Source organism: Falco punctatus (assembly GCF_963210335.1).
Source record: "Falco punctatus genome assembly, chromosome: 11".
Lineage (NCBI taxonomy): Eukaryota > Metazoa > Chordata > Aves > Falconiformes > Falconidae > Falco > Falco punctatus.
Genome location: NC_137591.1, coordinates 26,316,958 through 26,333,978, shown reverse-complemented (window position 1 = coordinate 26,333,978; position 17,021 = coordinate 26,316,958). Strand labels below are relative to the sequence as shown.

Here is a 17,021-nt window from a genome sequence, read left to right as displayed (position 1 = left end):
AAAATGACGTGAGCTATGAACATTTGTAACAGTCACCTGAAACCCGTGGATTTAAAGATGACAGAGATTGACATTTTCTTTAGTTTTCATTTTTAATTTTCTGTCACAGTATTCACAAACAAGATTTTGGATCGGTCTCAGCCGAAGTGAAGTGAGGGGTAGTCGGTTGTGTTGGGAGTAATGAGAGCGGTGGAGGGAAAGAACTTGTCCTTTCTTTGTGTTATAACCGTTTCCTGCACCTGTTTCCCGTCTGTCACTCTGGCCCCCTGCTTAGTCTACTCAGTGGTTTTCCATTGTTCTATACCAATTATCTAATTGACACGAATTATTGCTCCATGTATCACAATCCCTCATCTTCTTTCGAATGTCATTAATTCGTGTTTTTGCTTCAAATTTGGCCAAGGCCAATTGAATCTTTGTTGGGTTTGGGGTTTGATTATGGACCTTCAGAACCATAAGAGGGACCTTATCTTCTTGATGACCTTCCACCGGGATTGTGGTAAACTGCATTTCCTGGATTATTCTCTGTGTAAGGAGTGTAATACAGGGAATCAAGCACGGGACTATTAGCAGCCCTAAGAACAACCCTCTGGTTATGACTCCCAGTCTTTTCTACCGCTCGCCCCCAAGGGCTGACTGTCATATCTTATCCATATTAAATCCATTCGAAGTCTGTACAGGTACATGTGCAATCTTTTTCATCTCCCTTACCAGCTCATTCACTGCTTTTCCTTCATCATCTATTTCTAAGCAACGATTAGTAAGGTTAAATTTACCACATACCCCTCCTTGTGCTAATACATAGTCTAATGCTAGATGGTTCTGGTATGTTGCAGTTCGCAGGTTTGTATTCTGCTTAGCTAATAAATTTAGAGCATCTCCTGTCTTATTCACTACTATTTCCACAACCGCTTGCAGCCTAATAATTCTGTTAAGCAGATATATATATAGGGGTATGGTAGCCCCAAGATCCGTACTCAGCCCAGGTGGCTGGGTCATAATATTCTATTATCCTTTCTGGGGGCCATTCATTTTCTTTCCAATTCCCTATTTGTAAACTTTGTTGTGCCCTTCTTAATTCTTCCATTTCTGTATATATAGGTACCCCCAGTCTCTCTCCTCGGGCAGTGGGTAATAGGAATAAGCTGGGCCTGATTGTCCCTAATACACATGATCCTGTCCAATTTTTAGGCAACTCGGCATATGCTAGCTTACCACAGATCCAATAATACCCATCGGGGGCTGGTCACCCATGCGGTGTTTGGCTACCATTTGTCCAATTTTCAGGTTTCCCGGCATTACTTGAGGACTTCCTCAGGAGGTCCAGTGTGATACTGTCTCATTCCATTCATATCCTTCCTCACAGACTAAATCACCCACCAATTTTTTCCCATTTTGGTTTTGCCAGCAGGTTCTCCTGATTATGCTTGTTTGTAACACCCATTGTGTCTTTCTGTTACCCTCTGCTGGCTTCCAAATTTTGGGATTCAAGATGTTTGCTTCCATCGACTCCCAAGGCCAGCGGTCCCCTTGGTTAGTTCCTCCACAAACAAAACAGTTTGTCACATTTAATGCTGTTGCAATGTTTTTCACTAGATTTACAAACAGATTCTTAGCAATGGTTGGAATCTCATACTTAGCTCCCATTTCCACTTCATGATAAAAAGAGCGGAGCAATAAATGTTTTGCGGCAGATTTTCTAGCGTTTTCTATAATCCTTATATCCAGGATTACCCTGGGATCTGCCCCTGTTCCATAAATTTTTAGACCGTGTCTGGTTCGGTTCCTGCTTTTCCAGTCACCTGGGTTGATGATTTTAAGATTCACAGGATTACAGGTTTGGCCATTGCAGCTCGATGGTGCTTTGACCTTACTAAATTTTACATTGGGACGGCCGCCCCCACAATGTGATTCGTATCCCAACAGACACATCCCCACCCTCTTCTTCCACAAAGGTGATTGGATTGGTACCTGGCGGTACTTGATGAAAGCAGATAATCAGGTCTCATCTGACACTGTCCCCACCCAGGGTATATATACTTATTCTAGTCCTTGTAATATTGTCTCCATTCTAGGTTCCCACAGTTTGCATCAAAATGATCATCAATAGCATTGCAGGCGTCGAATCCCACAGATAGTGGTTCACTAAGATTTGTTCTGATGCGACTCTGTCCAAGTAACCTGCCATGCCCATTATTTGTTCGCACCTCTGTCCACCATTGATGGGGTACTTCTCTGGGATCATAACAGGTTATTCTACCACTTTCATTGCATCTTGCATATTCTGTCTGGTCCACATAACATGAGCTCAGCTTTTGCCCTTCACAGGCGTAGATGGTATGATATACCAGGGTTTGTTCCTGAATTCTCCTTCTCTGGGTGTTAACAATGCATTCGCTACAGTTCTGAGAATGCCCTTGGACCATCAGGGTCATGCAGGACCCTAAGGGGTTGCAGCCCTTGTTAAACCTTCTTGAGCTGTGGGACTAGTTCCTTCCAGTCTTGCCCTCTCCCTTATGCTTCTTAGAAGATGGTCCAGGCTCACTAACCTGTGGCCCTTTACATGGGCTTGATTCAGGGCAGATAGCCAATTCTCTGGATATATTTTCCAGTCACCATCTAGATTTAGTTCATACCCACAAAACAGTACCTTTACTCATATAGGCTTCTCAGTACCAGGCTTCTTCCACTCCCTTTTCTTCTTTTTCTTTGGATTCTAGAGTATGTCCTTACACTGGGGACAGAAAGTGGAGATTTTGAGACTATAACAGTATCACCATCGACAGCAATAATGGCATCTGCACCGTGTCTAGGCCAAATGGCAACTGGGAGGTTTAGGATGTTTTGGACATAACAGGTACTATCCTATTTCTGCTGGAGGTGGTATGCCTCCTGTGGGTTTGGGGCTCTGAATCCTTCTACTATGGCCTGTATAGTTTCCAACAGCTGCTAATACACTCGTCAATATGCATTTCAATATATACAGATAATATTCAAAAGATCGTTATGCCCAGATACATTTCAAGTCCTTTTGAGCTTTAACCTTAAGGTCTCCAGGAGTGGATTCAACCTTCCATGTCTCTGTTATGGGTCCTTTTACTCAAGATGCATGCATCCACCCCTTTTCTGCCATCCTTGTAGCTGTTTCTGTGGTAAGCAAGACAAGATAAGGACCTTCCCAGTGTGGAGACAACGATTCTTCTTTCCAAGTTTTTATCAAAACTTTATCTCCGGGCTGTATTTTATGAATGGAGAACCCCAAGGGCACGTTTTGAGCCAACATGCCCTTCTCCTGAAGTTCATTTAATTGTTTTCCCAGAGTTATCACATACTTATGGGTCTCATAGTCTTCTATCAAAGAATGATCTAAGGGCATTCCTTGAGAATACAGCATACCGTAAAGCATCTCATAAGGTGATACTCCGGTCTCCCCCTGTGGCATGGTTCTTATGTTTAACAGTGCTAGTGGTAAACATTTTACCCATGATAATTGAGTGTCAATCATCAGTTTGGCCAATTAGTGTTTAATTGTCTGATTCATTCTCTCAACCCGCCCAGAACTTTGAGGATGCCATGGCGTATGATATTCCCATTTAATGCCCAGAGCCATAGTTAAAGCCTTCAAAACATTTGAGGTAAAATGTGTCCCCTGATCGGAATCAATGTTTCTGATTAAACCAAAGCGAGGAATAACATTCTCCAATAGATTCTTAGCTACCACTACGGTGGTGGCTCACGCCGCTGGGTAAGCCTCTACCCAATGTGTTAATTGATCCACGATTACCAACAGATAATTTATATCGTCCTACTTTTGGTAATTCAGTAAAGTCCACATGTATTCTCTCAAATGGTCGGTATGCTGTCCTTCTTCCTCCAGCAGGTGCTTGTCTAATCACTTTATTATTTATCTTCTGACACCTTAAGCATTCCTGGATGGTTTGTTTGGCTATCTCGTATATTCCTACACACCCATAAAATTTTAGAAATTGATCACTCAGTGCTTTTGTTCCCCAATGGGTTTGTAGGTATAGTTGTAGAAGTACACGCCTAGCTTGTTCCTTTGACAGTATCTCTCTTCCATCAGACAGAACCCATTTTCCTTCTTTCAGTTCTGCCCCTATTGTCTTTATAGTTTTTATTTCTGCATCCATATACTTTTTCTCTTGTGTCCCTTTTTCATTATCCGATTCCTGCAGGGTTAAAACTATATTGTGCTTCCTAAGAGCTGCTTCCCCAGCTTCTTTATCTGCTAGGTTATTTTCTCTTATGTGGAAGCCAGTTCCCTTCTGATGTCCGCTGACATGTACTACAGCAATCTCTCTAGGTCCTCTCAATGCCTGCAATTAACTAAAGTTTGGTGAATTAGCCCTTTTCCTTGGGTGCCTGTAAGTCCCCTTTCTTTCCAAGCTTTCCCAAACGTGTGGACTATCCCATAAGCATATCTATAATCAGTATAGATAATTCCACTTTTCCCTTTCAATAGTTCTAGGGCTCGTAATAATGCATAAATTTCACGTGCTTGAGTGGACCAAGCAGCACTGAGTGGTCCTGATTCCATCAGGACCGTATCCCTGTTTACAGTGGCATACCCAGATCTTCTCTTTCCACCTGCCACTCTGGACGACCTGTCAACAAATAGTTTTTCCCCTGTCTCTAATTTTGTCTCCTAGAGATCGGGTCGTATTTTTGCTTGCAATTCAATCACTTCTACACAGTTATGTTGTAGTTCTTTATGGGTTCCCCATGTAGAAATGGTGCAGGGTTTTGTGCAGCAGTTACTTTTAGTTCTAAGTCAGGGGAGTCGATCAGGATGGCTTCATACTTCAGCATCCTACTGAAGCTATCCTGATCCATCAGTTAACCATTTTTCAGCCTTCTGCTGGAGTACTCCCCTAACATTATGTGGCATATATAACCTTCAGAGGTGCCCCAAAAGTGACTTTTCTAGCTTCCTCAATGAGTAAAGCAGTAGCCATGAGTGCCTGCAAACACGCGGGCCACCCCCTACTCACAGGGTCTAATAGTTTAGAACAATATCCCAACAGGTTTCTTGATTCCTGCCCATTCTTGAGGTAATACTCCATATGCGGTTCAGTTAGAAACATTTACAAATAGATAAAAGGCTCTTTCTAAATCTGGGAGGCTCAACAGTGGAGCCTCTATTAATGTTGTCTTCTTCCCAACTTTTCTTCATTTTCCTCGTTCCACTTAATTTTCTCCCCAGTCAGTTTTTCATATAAAAATTTTACCTTTTCACTAAACCCTTCAATCCAGGGTCTACAATATCCCGAGAGCCCGAGCAGTTGCCTTGCTTCCTTTTTCATTTTGGGTGACGATAGGGCTAAAATCCCTGATACCCTGTCAGGATCCAGTTTTTTCTTCCCTTGGCTAAGCCAATGTCCTAAGTACCTTAACTCCTTTCGAATTTTAATTTAGATTTTGAGACCTTCAACCCTTTTTTCCCTAAGAAGTTAAGTAACTCAGTAGTGGTTCTCCGGGTCTCTCTCTCAGTTTTCCCAGCTATCAGTAAGTCATCCACATATTGAAACAGTTTCACTTCCCCCTTTACCTCAAAAAGCTGTGATAATTTTTCTAAGGTTTGGCCAAATAGATTTGGGGATTCAGTAAATCCCTGAGGAAGTACGGTCCATCTGAGCTGTTGTCGCCTCCCTGTCTCAGGGTCTTCCCATTCAAAGGCAAAGTAATCCCGAGACCTTTCACTTAATGGGCTGGCCCAGAAAGCATCCTTCAAAGCTATTACACTATACCATATATGCTGAGCTGTTAAATGGTTTAGTATATGGGTTTGTCACTACTGGGGATTTGGTCATGGTTCGTTGATTCACAGCCTTAAAATTCTGAACAACCTATACGATCCATCAGCTCTATCAGCCTTTTTTACCAGCAGAATGGGGGTATTATGTGGGGACATACAGGCTTTCCAGCATCCCCTTTTGGAGCAACCTATCTATAACTGGTTTAAGTCCTTTTCTCCCCTCCAGTGGGATAGGATATTGTCTAATCCTTATTGGCTGTTGCAGATCCACTATTTCTACCACCAAGGGTTCCATATCTAATTTTCCTGAGTCTCCCTCTTGATACCATACCTGAGGGCCTATTTCTCCCTCATCTTCTTGGGTTAGGGTATATAGCTGAATTTTTAATTCTCCCTTCTGGCTCTTGATTTCCAACACCAACCTTATTATTAAGTCTCTTCCTAACAGATTGTGCTCAGCCTCAGGTACCAGAAATAGGTCATTGAGACATAGTTTCTTTTCTGACTCTATTTCCACATCCTCCAATATAGGAACTTTAAAGGGTTCCCCTTTTGCCCCTACTACCGTGATATTATTCTTCCCTTCCTTAACCCGTTTCGGTAATTTTCTAATTGTTGTTTTCTGTGCCCCCAGTATCTACTAAAACATAAACCTCTTCCCTCTAGGGACCTACTAATAATTTTAGCAAGGGATCATTTGAAGTCCGGTTCCCCAAAAGATATAGCCCCTGACACCTCTAGTCTTCCTTATACATTTTTTCATCCTCTTGCCTTTTTCTACAATTCCTCTGAATATGCCCCTTTTTGATACAATAGTAACAGATAGGGATTCCATCTTGTTTTTCTTTCTGTTTGTCCTTCGGTTCCTTTTCACCCTGCCTTTTTCCTGATCCTAGGCAATTCATTTTCAGCTGGTGGTTGTTCTGATTGTTGTGAATAGGGAGGAGGTATATTATCCAGAGGCTCCCGCTTTTCCTCTTCTCTATCCTTTTCCTTGTTAGTTCTAGTATTTAAAGTGAATATCTGGGTTGTGGGAAAGGGGTTTGAGGCTCCTATCCATAGATAATCACTCTCGGTTAAAAGACTCCTTAGAGTTAACATAGAGGTTCAATGCCTGATATACCCAATCCCCAAAGGATCCAAAAACTGGCCAAAAAACATATGGCCTTAAAGGTTCTTCTGGCCATTTCATCATGTAAAATTGAGCCATTTTTTCTTTATCTTTTCCTTTCCTGGATTCCCAGTCATCCCAGTATTTTAACATTATCCCCAATGGGCTTTCTGGTGGAATGTCTGGTATTTTACTTCCCTTTCTAGATTGGAGACCCCTCTTTGAGCCTCCTGGGTCCGAGAGTCTACTTTTCTCCTGACCCATCCTGGAACCCTTAAAGAGGTTCCGAATCCCTGACTGTCTAGAGGTGTCTTGTAAAGTGGCTGGCCCACCCATGAATTCTTAAAGCAGTTGCTTCGGTCCTTCGCTGGCCGAGTCCCTCACGGGAGATCAGAACCGTGGTTAGAAGACCTCCACACTCACTTTGGAACTAAGTTCCTTCTCAGTCACACCCTTATACACAGTCACACAGCCGAATCCCACCCAGCCGAATGGTATACTCACAGATCCTCTTCATTCGGGTCTTTTCACGCAGAATTATGGGTCACGGAGGAAGAGCTCTTGGTTCTTTACTTGCCTCTTTTGTTCGGAATCTTATTGGACTCTAGCGCTGCTATCGGCAAGGGCCGCTAGGGTGGGGCACCTCCCTTAACCGGTCGTAGATCCAAAGTCCAAGCAGATCACGTCGGGGTCACCAAATTGTTATAAATGAGGATACAACTCAATCAGAATTTAGCAGTATTTATTATAAATGATAAAAGGTAAGTAAACAGCACTGGGTGGGAGGGGAGTCTGCGCTCCACCAGCACACACCCCCTATACAACAACGTGTTCCCTTTTATGCTTGTTGTGCTGATGCATATTCATTGCTGTACCGGGAAATGGTGTGGCTATTCAGATTAGTTCTTGACATAGGCGTTCCTTTCCTTGTGCCTGCATGCTTAATGTTGAGGGTCCCTTTGATGGTCATCGGGGATGAAGTTAGACGTCTTCCTCACTTGTCCTCTTTCTCACCCTGAAGAGCTGACTTCTTTCTTCTACCATATAAGGTGATTTGTCCAATACAGCAAAGCTCAGCTAAATATTTCACAATACCATATCCGCATGGCTGCTCCTAATGCAAGCAACCGTTTCCTACACCTGTTTCCCGTCTGTCACTCTGCCCCCCTGCTTAGTCTACTTAGTGTTTTTCCATTGTTCTATACCAATTATCTAATTGACACGAATTATTACTCCAGGTATCACATTTGGAGCCTTGAGATGTGAGATGTGGCCGGTGATCTTGGAGGCACCTGGAAGCTTCCACGTCCTCCACTGCAGTGTCCTTGTAGGGTATGGGTGGTTCTGCTGTGGGAGAAAAGATTTCTTTTTACTCTGCTGATGTGTAAATTGCTTAATGCCTGTCGTTGTTATTTCAGTCAGCAGTTGTTATTGCTGAAGCTGCCAAATATCTGCTTGGGTTTGTGACTTCTGGTAGAGTTGGTCATAGTAATGTTGAGCCTGTTGTTTTCCCTTTGGTGCGCTGCCCAGAGCGGGTGCTTGGGAGGGGAGATTTAGGGTCTGGTTGCTTGGGGTGTTTATAACCATTTCTGGGAGCCTCGGTTTTCTACGAACCAGATGCCCAATCTGAATTCCTTAGAGGAGATCATTCCCCAGTCTGAAGCCTGTGGGGAAGGGACATTTAAGAGGAGCTGACCCTTGCAGTCTGGAAGAAAGGTTTGGAGTCGCTTGGCTGCCTGTGACTGTGTGTGAAGATGATCAGCGTGAGAGGCCCGGAGCACGGAATGCACAAGAATATAAAAAATTGGGTGTAGCATTTCTGTGCTTTATTAGCCCTGGCTACGCTGTATGGTTCGGTAACCCAAGGTGTGCATTGTTTTAGTATTGGCATGGCAGCCTCATCGCTTCAACCGAGACTATGTTGAGACTTCATTGTTAAGGTATCTTTGCAACTCGTACAACACTATTTTTTTGGAAAGACAACAGCTTGGAAACTTTTTTTTTTTTTTAAATTGTCACTCTTGGGATAGTAATCCCTGGGATTCTTGACTTGGGAGTGTTGTCTTGAGGCAGCCCAGCCCTGCTGCAGGGCCATGCGGGCACTGCTGTTGGCGGGCCGGGTGAGCTGCCGGCCCCGTCGCTGCCTCTTCCTCTGCCCGTAGTGCTGCCCGTAGTGCTGCCCGTAGTGCTGCCCGTAGTGCTGCCCGTAGCCGGGAGAGCTGCACAGGGGCTTGGGTACTCGGGGAGCCGCAGGGGCTGCTGCGGGACGCCAGGGGTGATGCTCTGGTGGCTCCCGGCCACCCTGGAGCTGAGGGCGATCGGAAACTCTCCTGGTGCAGCTTGTCAGCTTTTCAGGAGCCGGAAGCCCCTGGGGGAGACGTTTGCTTTCCTCTGGGCTGGGGAGGGGGCAGCATCACCTCTGGTACCCATTGCCCTTTTCATAAGCGTTTCGGGGAGATTAAGGCTAACAGCTTAGGTCGTTGTCTCCATTTACAAAAGGCTAGCACCGCTAAGCACCCATTCATCGTTGGGGCATCGTGCTAACGTGCTCACTGCTGATTACCCGAGTCGTGCCCAGGGGCTATGGCAGTTTGGCTCCAAACACAAATGAGCTGGGATTTCTGGAGGGAAATCGTCTTAAATGTAGTAGATAGTCTTGGAAGGAATGGTTGGATCTGCAGGCAAGGTCAGCATCCCAGGAGGGGTGGCTGCGGGGGGGGTGGGGGGTGGTGGGTGGGTGAGGAAGGTGAGTTCCACCCTCTTTTTGTCTCCCTTAAGGCTTAGGGTTTGGTTTCTGCAGGTTTGGGAGATAAAAGCCAAGTCCATTCAGGACTCTTGAGCTTCTGTTTCCTTAGCAGTAAAAATGAGCGTTTAAGCTTGGAGCTCACTAATCCCAAGTAATTTATATAGCACTTGTTGATGCGTCTCTGATACTACTTTTTTCTTTTTTGAAGTCACTACCTTGGGTAAAGAACTAACTTTCTTCCTTTAACTTAAGAGGTTTATCCTGCTTGAAAATATGAATTTACTGACCTGTTTGGCTTACTATATGGGGTTTTGTTGAGGGTACTTTTAGGATAATGCAGATGTGGAAAAACAAGAAGTAGAGAAAAAGATATGAGAGAAAAAAAGAATAAAACTGTATTCTAGGGAAAAGGGCAGTATGTGTAAGCTGAGCTGGAGGGGGAAAGGAAACATCTCATATTGCTGGTGAGAAGTGGCTGGATTTTGGTAAGAGGAAGCAAGTGAAGACAACAGGGATCAAAGTGGAAATAAAGTGATCAGAGAGAGAAGAAAGGTCGTATGCTCTGCTTTGCAGGCTGACAGTAGAGCTCCAGCGTGGTTGGTTTTTTTTTTTTGTGTGTGTGTCCTCGAGTGAGTATTGCTTTCAGGTTCCACTAATATATGCTCCTTATACTGGCATGGATTTTGTATTTCCTTGCTTAAAATCCTGGATTTAGTAGGAACACTTGAAATACTGCTTGTGCCAAGAAATGGATTTGGTATGGTGTCTCTAACAAGTGTATATGTGAGGCTTTGATTTGATTTTTAGCAGATTTTAAAGAGTCTTTTTTTCTTTTTTGTCAGATTATGTCTACTTCGAAAATTCTTCAAGTAACCCATATTTGATACGAAGAATAGAAGAGCTCAATAAGGTAAACAAAGTTTTCCATCAAGCCTTTGAAGCTAATTGATTTCACGATCTGTTTGATGTGATTAAAATCAAAACAATTCTTTAGCAGTTCTCTGGTAATTACAAGCTTAAAAGTACTTTTGTTCTGATAACTTTCCGGAATGTTTTGAGACCTGCTAGATTGTTCTCCTTTGGTATGAGAGGGCTGAGCGTCAATGGCAGGTCATTCGCAAGGTGATTGTGCCTACTTGTAGGGCAGGAGATCTCTGCAGCTCTTCCGCTCCGTGCCAGCATCAGGCGATATGGAGATAATACAACAGTTTGCCTAGAGGCTGTGGAGACCTTGTAATTTGATCTTTCTTGGGGGAGACTCTTGCTCAGCAGGAGGGTTTGGAGCTGTTATCTGCTTCCTCAGACTTTGTCTTTGCTGGTTGTCCTTTGGGCCTTTGTATTATTTCATCTGCTAAATTTCCCTTTCGTTGGCTCCAAAAGGGAAGCATGATAGCTTCTATGTGGGAAGCCAGCTGAAGGCCTCGCTGCTGAAATTTTACCTAGTTGAGGATGGATGACTGTTAGGAAGCAGTTAGCTGTGTCCTAAATGTGCCGCTTTCTCAGGTTTAATACCAAAGTGTCCGTTGCAGCCCGTACAGAAGTAGTGTAACATTGCTGGTTTGGATTTGAATTTAAATTAGTGACTAAAATTAGATCTTTCTCTTCAGCCACCAGTGATGGAAAAACATGTTTTTCTAAAGCAGTTACTTGGAAGAGAAAATTTATTGATACAATGACAAACAAAGGATCTGAAGGCTTAGACATCCTTGTAACCTCTTCTTTTTAGTAGAGGCCTTTTGCAGAAATACTTTGTCTCCCATTGATAGAACTCAGTCTTGTTTCCGAAATGTTCACAGTGAATCCATAGACATGAGGTATCCGTAGCAGATTTGTTGATCGCTTTCTAGGAAAGTGTTGCTTTCCCCTCTTCATTCTTCCCCCACTTTGAAAAAAGAACTTTCAGCCTGGATGGCTCATCTTGGTGCAGCTCTTGCTTGAGCTGTAATTTTTCTGATGTACTGTTGGAGATGGGTCTTTCAGGCTGAAACGAATCATGCCTGAGCAAATAAATTAAATAGATGATTTTACATTGCAGCTGTCTGTGTTTTAACAAAATGGCTCCTGCCTTTGTATTTTAGTTCCTCAAAATTTAGAAGTTCTGAATTATTTAACAGCAAAGCATGGAAATCTTGCAGGCTTTGTACTGAAACCTGGTAGGCCGCAAGGGGAAATATTTGTGCATGTGTATGTTGTCCGATTACTTTTTTTCCTTTGTGTAGGAAAACTGGTGTTATAAAAGGTGAAAATTTTTCCTCCATTCACATCTGAGCAACAAGCGTGTAAATCAGTTTTTATGTTGCGTCCTTGTGGACAGATTGCTTGTCCACTACCTTTTTTGGAGACTTCCCAGAGTGGAATTTATGTCTTAGTGTTCTGGTTTCTTAGTGTGTGCCATTGTTATGGTTTTCAAGGACTCTTCAGTAGCAGGATACAACTCTTTGAAGTTACATTTTCATTATTTGTTGGTTTGTTTTAGAGACAGTAGGTTGGTTGGGGCTGTTGCAAACCCAGTGTATTTCCCCTAGAGTTTGTCCAAAGCCAGTTTCACAATTTCACAGGTGCCATCTTACAAGTGATTGATCACCTATCTCATTTTAAGAGTTCTAAGAAAAAAAAATCCCAAACTTTAAAAGATCCAAACTTTTTTGTATGTTGTCACTGATGTAGAGTTTATTGCCTGGTGCAGCTTCCCTTGTTCTCCTTTTGGAATCGTTTTTCTGTGTTGGCCGTTGTTTGGTGCCGTTAGAGAACGAAAACCTTATGTGATTTCTATTGTGAAAGTAATAATGGCTGGGTTTGTTTTTGCTTTCCTGCTGTCTTAACAGACTTGGAGAACAGCCTAAGCCTGAATCCTGTTGTTATATTTCAGTTTTATTATTGGGATTTTAAATATGCTTTTGAATTCTACTTAATGTAGGCATTGCCTGAAAAGTGGCAAAGTGGCTTGTTAATGTATTTTAACTGCAGGTAAGTGGTTTTTTTCTCACCCCTTGAAACATCGGTAACTTCTAAAAATGGTGATCCCACAAAAACAATTAGGAGGGAAGGACCAAACACTGTTTCCCTACCTTGAAATGGATCACGCCAGAGTCTGTGTGTTAGATAACCAGTGTGCAGCTGGAGGGTGCCAAAAGGCGATGCTGTGTAGTTCTTGTGCAAAATTCCAAATTATTTATGAGGTTTCTAGTTTGGTGTGTACAGTTCAGTTCTTGATTTGTGCTCAGTGCTTTTTCTTTTTTCCTGTTTCAGACTGCCAATGGAAATGTGGAAGCAAAGGTGGTATGTTTCTACAGGAGAAGAGACATATCAAGTACACTTATTGTATTGGCAGACAAACATGCAAGTAAGCTTGTTTGTGTTCAGATTGCTTCTACAAAAAATTGCCAAAATTGAGTAGAACTTTGATACTGCAGTGACAATTATCAGTATTATTATTAAATGTCCTTTTTCTGTGCTCATCTTCAGCAATTTGCATTACTTGTTTGGCTGACTTTTTCTTTCTCCCCCTGGCGCTCGCGCCCTGCCCGCTCCCCCCCCCCCCCCCCCCCTTTGGTGTATGGCTTGAATATGGTGGCAACAGGACTGAAATTTTCAGTTAGGGTTGAATAAAAGACATGTTACTTGCTCCACAGTAGTGAATTTATTAATTTTGGGATGAGAGGAAGTTTTCTCCCTGTCTCATATGTTACTTCTCATGAATTATTTGGAAAAAACCCTCAAACTTACTTTATGAGTAAATCAAATAGACTGAACATAGGAAACAGACTTGAAACTTAGCTAATAGAAACGATCTTTAAATTTCGTTATTAATATTTTTTGTATAGCTTTTGTCTGAACATGCTCAGGCAATACACTTTAATAGCACTGAATTGTAGGACATCTGATCGCTATTTTGAATATTTCAAGTTCTTTTGTTAGGAAAAACCAATGCCTGTACTGAAATGAGACTTAAAAACTGTAACCTTTTTGAGTATGTAGTTACTCAATAATTAAAAAAAAGCATGAAACTATGAAACTAAAGTATCAAAAAATTCAGGACGTTGTTCATGACCTTATATCAGTCACCCTTGCATGTATGCCTTGCATAACTAATAAATTTCTTGATTTTTATTATTTCAAAGAATGTTGTGTTAACTTATGTTGGCATTTATTCCCATCCCAGGGAGATCAGAGGCATGTGAGATATCTTGCTGAGTAGAGATGGAAGCTTATTTCTAAAGAAATTTAGTGTTATGATTATCTTTCAATTATAGAAACAGTTTTAAAATGCTAAAAAGTGCATACAAAAAATAGTTATATGTCAGTATAGATCAGATATTCTTTCAATTATAGAAACAGTTTTAAAATGCTAAAAAGTGCATACAAAAAATAGTTATATGTCAGTATAGATCAGATATTCTTTCAATTATAGAAACAGTTTTAAAATGCTAAAAAGTGCATACAAAAAATAGTTATATGTCAGTATAGATCAGATATTTGTGTATATAAATCTGTAAGGCAAGATACTGCAAAAAAAATTCAGACGGTTTAAGAAAAAAAAACCCACAACCTGAAAAACACCAACCCACACAAAATAACTGAGAAGCTGGTGTAGATCTTTGTGTTCTGAACCTGAAAGGAGGTGAGCATGATGCACTAGCTGGCTCTCAAGGGGAGTATCAGTCTCCAGGGAAGAAATAATGCAACATATTCCATGACATTGGGCACTTTATCTGGGGTGCTTTCAGCCTGTTTTACCCCATCCCAGTTGCCAGTGAGGATTAGATTTGAGTTCGTTGCACCTTCCTCTGCCAGTTCAGCATCCCTCTTGTCCTGTCCTTGCAAGGTGATGGACACAGTCCTAACAAAACAGACATTACTGAAACAGATGTGTTGAAAGGGAGAAAAAGGCTAAGCAGGAGGAGTTACTAAATGGTTTTTACTTGTAAACAGTGGAGTACGTGTGATGTAGCTGTTCAGATTGCTTAAAGTCTAGCAAAAAGCATGGACAGCCATATTAATCCTTGTAATTCAAGGCACATACGTAAATGAAAAAGAAGCAATCCTATCTGGGCATGTCAGAATTAGGATTTAGCTGCCAAATATCATTGTCTTTTAATGCGCTGCTTGGTGCGTATATGAATAGACTGCGATGTATACGTAATACAGATCTACCTAGTTGTACTGCATGGGGATTGATTTAATCAGAGATTCAGTTTTAATAATGAATATAATGTCTTGCTGTGTTCTGGTGCTTAGTGCCATTGGGGAAAACGTGCAGCAAAATTAGCCCCTTATTGATAAATTTGAGTATTTTCTATTGTAGATTCAAGTCCAAATAAGTCCCTCCATTGCAGCCATACCTTGACAAAGAGTCACGTGGCCCTGAGATGAGATTTGGCTGTGTTGCAGAATTGTGGTAGCAGGCAAAGCTTTTTTTGATATCTCTTCAGTGCAGCAGTACTCATTTTATCTGAGAATACTGAAGCTTAATAGGAGCTTCACCGTAAACAACGTGACTATTGATTCCTTCATCTGTGTCTCACTTCACTAGATTTAGTAAAGGAAGCAGGTAGGAATGATTCAAAGAAACACGTCTCAGACTGAAAATGAAAAACCTGCAAAGGCTGGTTTCTTTTTTGCGATAAGAAATTTAAGTTGTTTTTTTAAAATGCAAACAAATAATTCATTGTTCATATTCATATGTGTTTGAAAGACAGTAAAATTCTTCTGTAGCACAATCCTATTAATAGAGCCACCAGAGACAAATGAGGCGGTCTCCTAGTGTAAATTTCATTAGTAACTAGCATTTTTTCCAGTATGTTTCTTTCTGGTGCAGAATAAAATTGCTACTAAATGACTTCCATTTATGTAGATAGATGTGCTGTTGTGTGGCTTCCGTTCTTCTAAAGGAGGGAGAAGACAGTAAAGCTAAGCTTTTGGACAGCCATTAGTTCTTTAGTCTGGAAAAAAAATACCTATATCCTGCACGATATAATGAAATTAAATTTTGTGGATGTTAAGATTCTAGTGCAGATACTCAACAATGTCACTGACTTTGAGTTCATTTCCATAAAGTCTCCTGTTGCCTCATTTTGATGCATTTGCAGTAGATGTACGTATCTGCATCGCTGATCTTTTAACTGCCTTTGTTCAGCTGATTAATGGAGCTTTCTGACTGCAGACATTTCTGGATTCACAGAGTCTTCTGTTTAAGATGCCCTTATTTTAGACCTACTGTTGAGATCAATGCAGTCAGAGCGCCAAGTAATGGGAAGATAGGCCAGCACACGAATGGAAAAAGTGTATATATAATTCTGAATTATTTTTTCCCCTTCCAATAAAGGAAGGAAAAAGATGTGATTGTGAAATGAATGTTGCAAAGTTTTGGAAAAAAAATAAAATACAAAAAAAGGCTTATGCTTCAGTTTGTATAATCCATCAGATCTCTGAAACTGACAAGTCTGAGATGTTGTCTTTTCTCATAACTCTTTATAAAGAGAAATGAGTTGGAAGCACCTTATTCTGTAGTTGGTGACTGTGAATTAGTACCTGATGTATGCAACCTGATTCTTGGATTTGATCTGTGATCTTACTATTTTTATCATATGATATAAAGCTTGTCTGGGTTGTCCTATAAATCTTTCAGCCTTATAATGGATTGCATACATTGTTAGTGCTTCTTATTCATAAGCCTCTTTAATTACCTCACCAATTATTCTACGGAATTTCTCCACCTGTTTCTGAAATGAGCCTGCTTCACCAGTAGCAGACTATTTAATGTTCTTGCCCAGAGACTTTGTAGTAGTTTAAGATGTTGTATGCAAACAAGATTGGAGGCAGAACTTGATAGAAGTGAAGTGGGAAGGGCAGTTTACTCCTCAAGCTACTGTTGGATGCTGTGACTATATATTTTCTCTATATAAAGTGTCTGTATAATGTCTCAAATAGTTCCATGTATAATTAAGGCAGTATTTCTGACAGCAGGAATACAGCCTCCTATCCTCCCTCCTAACGATCCACCCCCCACCATCTCCAGATATTTGTGATCTGTTTTAACGACCACAGTTTTTGCTTCATTAAAAATGCTTATCCTGATTTGTAAAACAATGGAGAAGTGAGTAGTTAGTGCTGGCCGGTTTGGCAGGTTTATGGTTAGCTTTCAGCAGCTGATGTTTGGGTGCCAGGCACACATGGCAGTGTGGTTTTCCAAGTGCCAAAGCTTCTAAAAATAAACGTCTTGCAGTGTTGAGGTGGTGTTGCTCAGTCAGTCCGTGAGTTGCATGAGACCTGTGTGCCTAAACAGATAGGAGGTCTATTGAGTTTGGATGTTTGCTTATTTTTTTTTAGTTTTAGATAACACCAGTCTAAATGCACTTTGGCAATAGCTTCACAAATTAGTTTGGTGG

General features: G+C 41.5%; 1 protein-coding gene across 7 annotated transcripts in view; it reads left to right on the top strand.

Moving 5' to 3' along the window:
* MTA1 (metastasis associated 1) overlaps positions 1-17,021 on the top strand; it is a 94,347-nt gene that overhangs the window by 13,862 nt on the left and 63,464 nt on the right. For 6 of the 7 annotated variants that reach the window (XM_080406768.1, XM_080406766.1, XM_080406767.1 and 3 more), the window contains 2 exons: positions 10,476-10,543; positions 12,883-12,976. In XM_080406768.1, the coding sequence (XP_080262894.1) occupies positions 10,476-10,543; positions 12,883-12,976 (162 nt within the window). Of the gene's footprint in view, positions 1-8,162; positions 8,220-10,475; positions 10,544-12,882; positions 12,977-17,021 lie in introns of those variants that run through there. The other variant, XM_080406771.1, reaches the window with a different exon arrangement.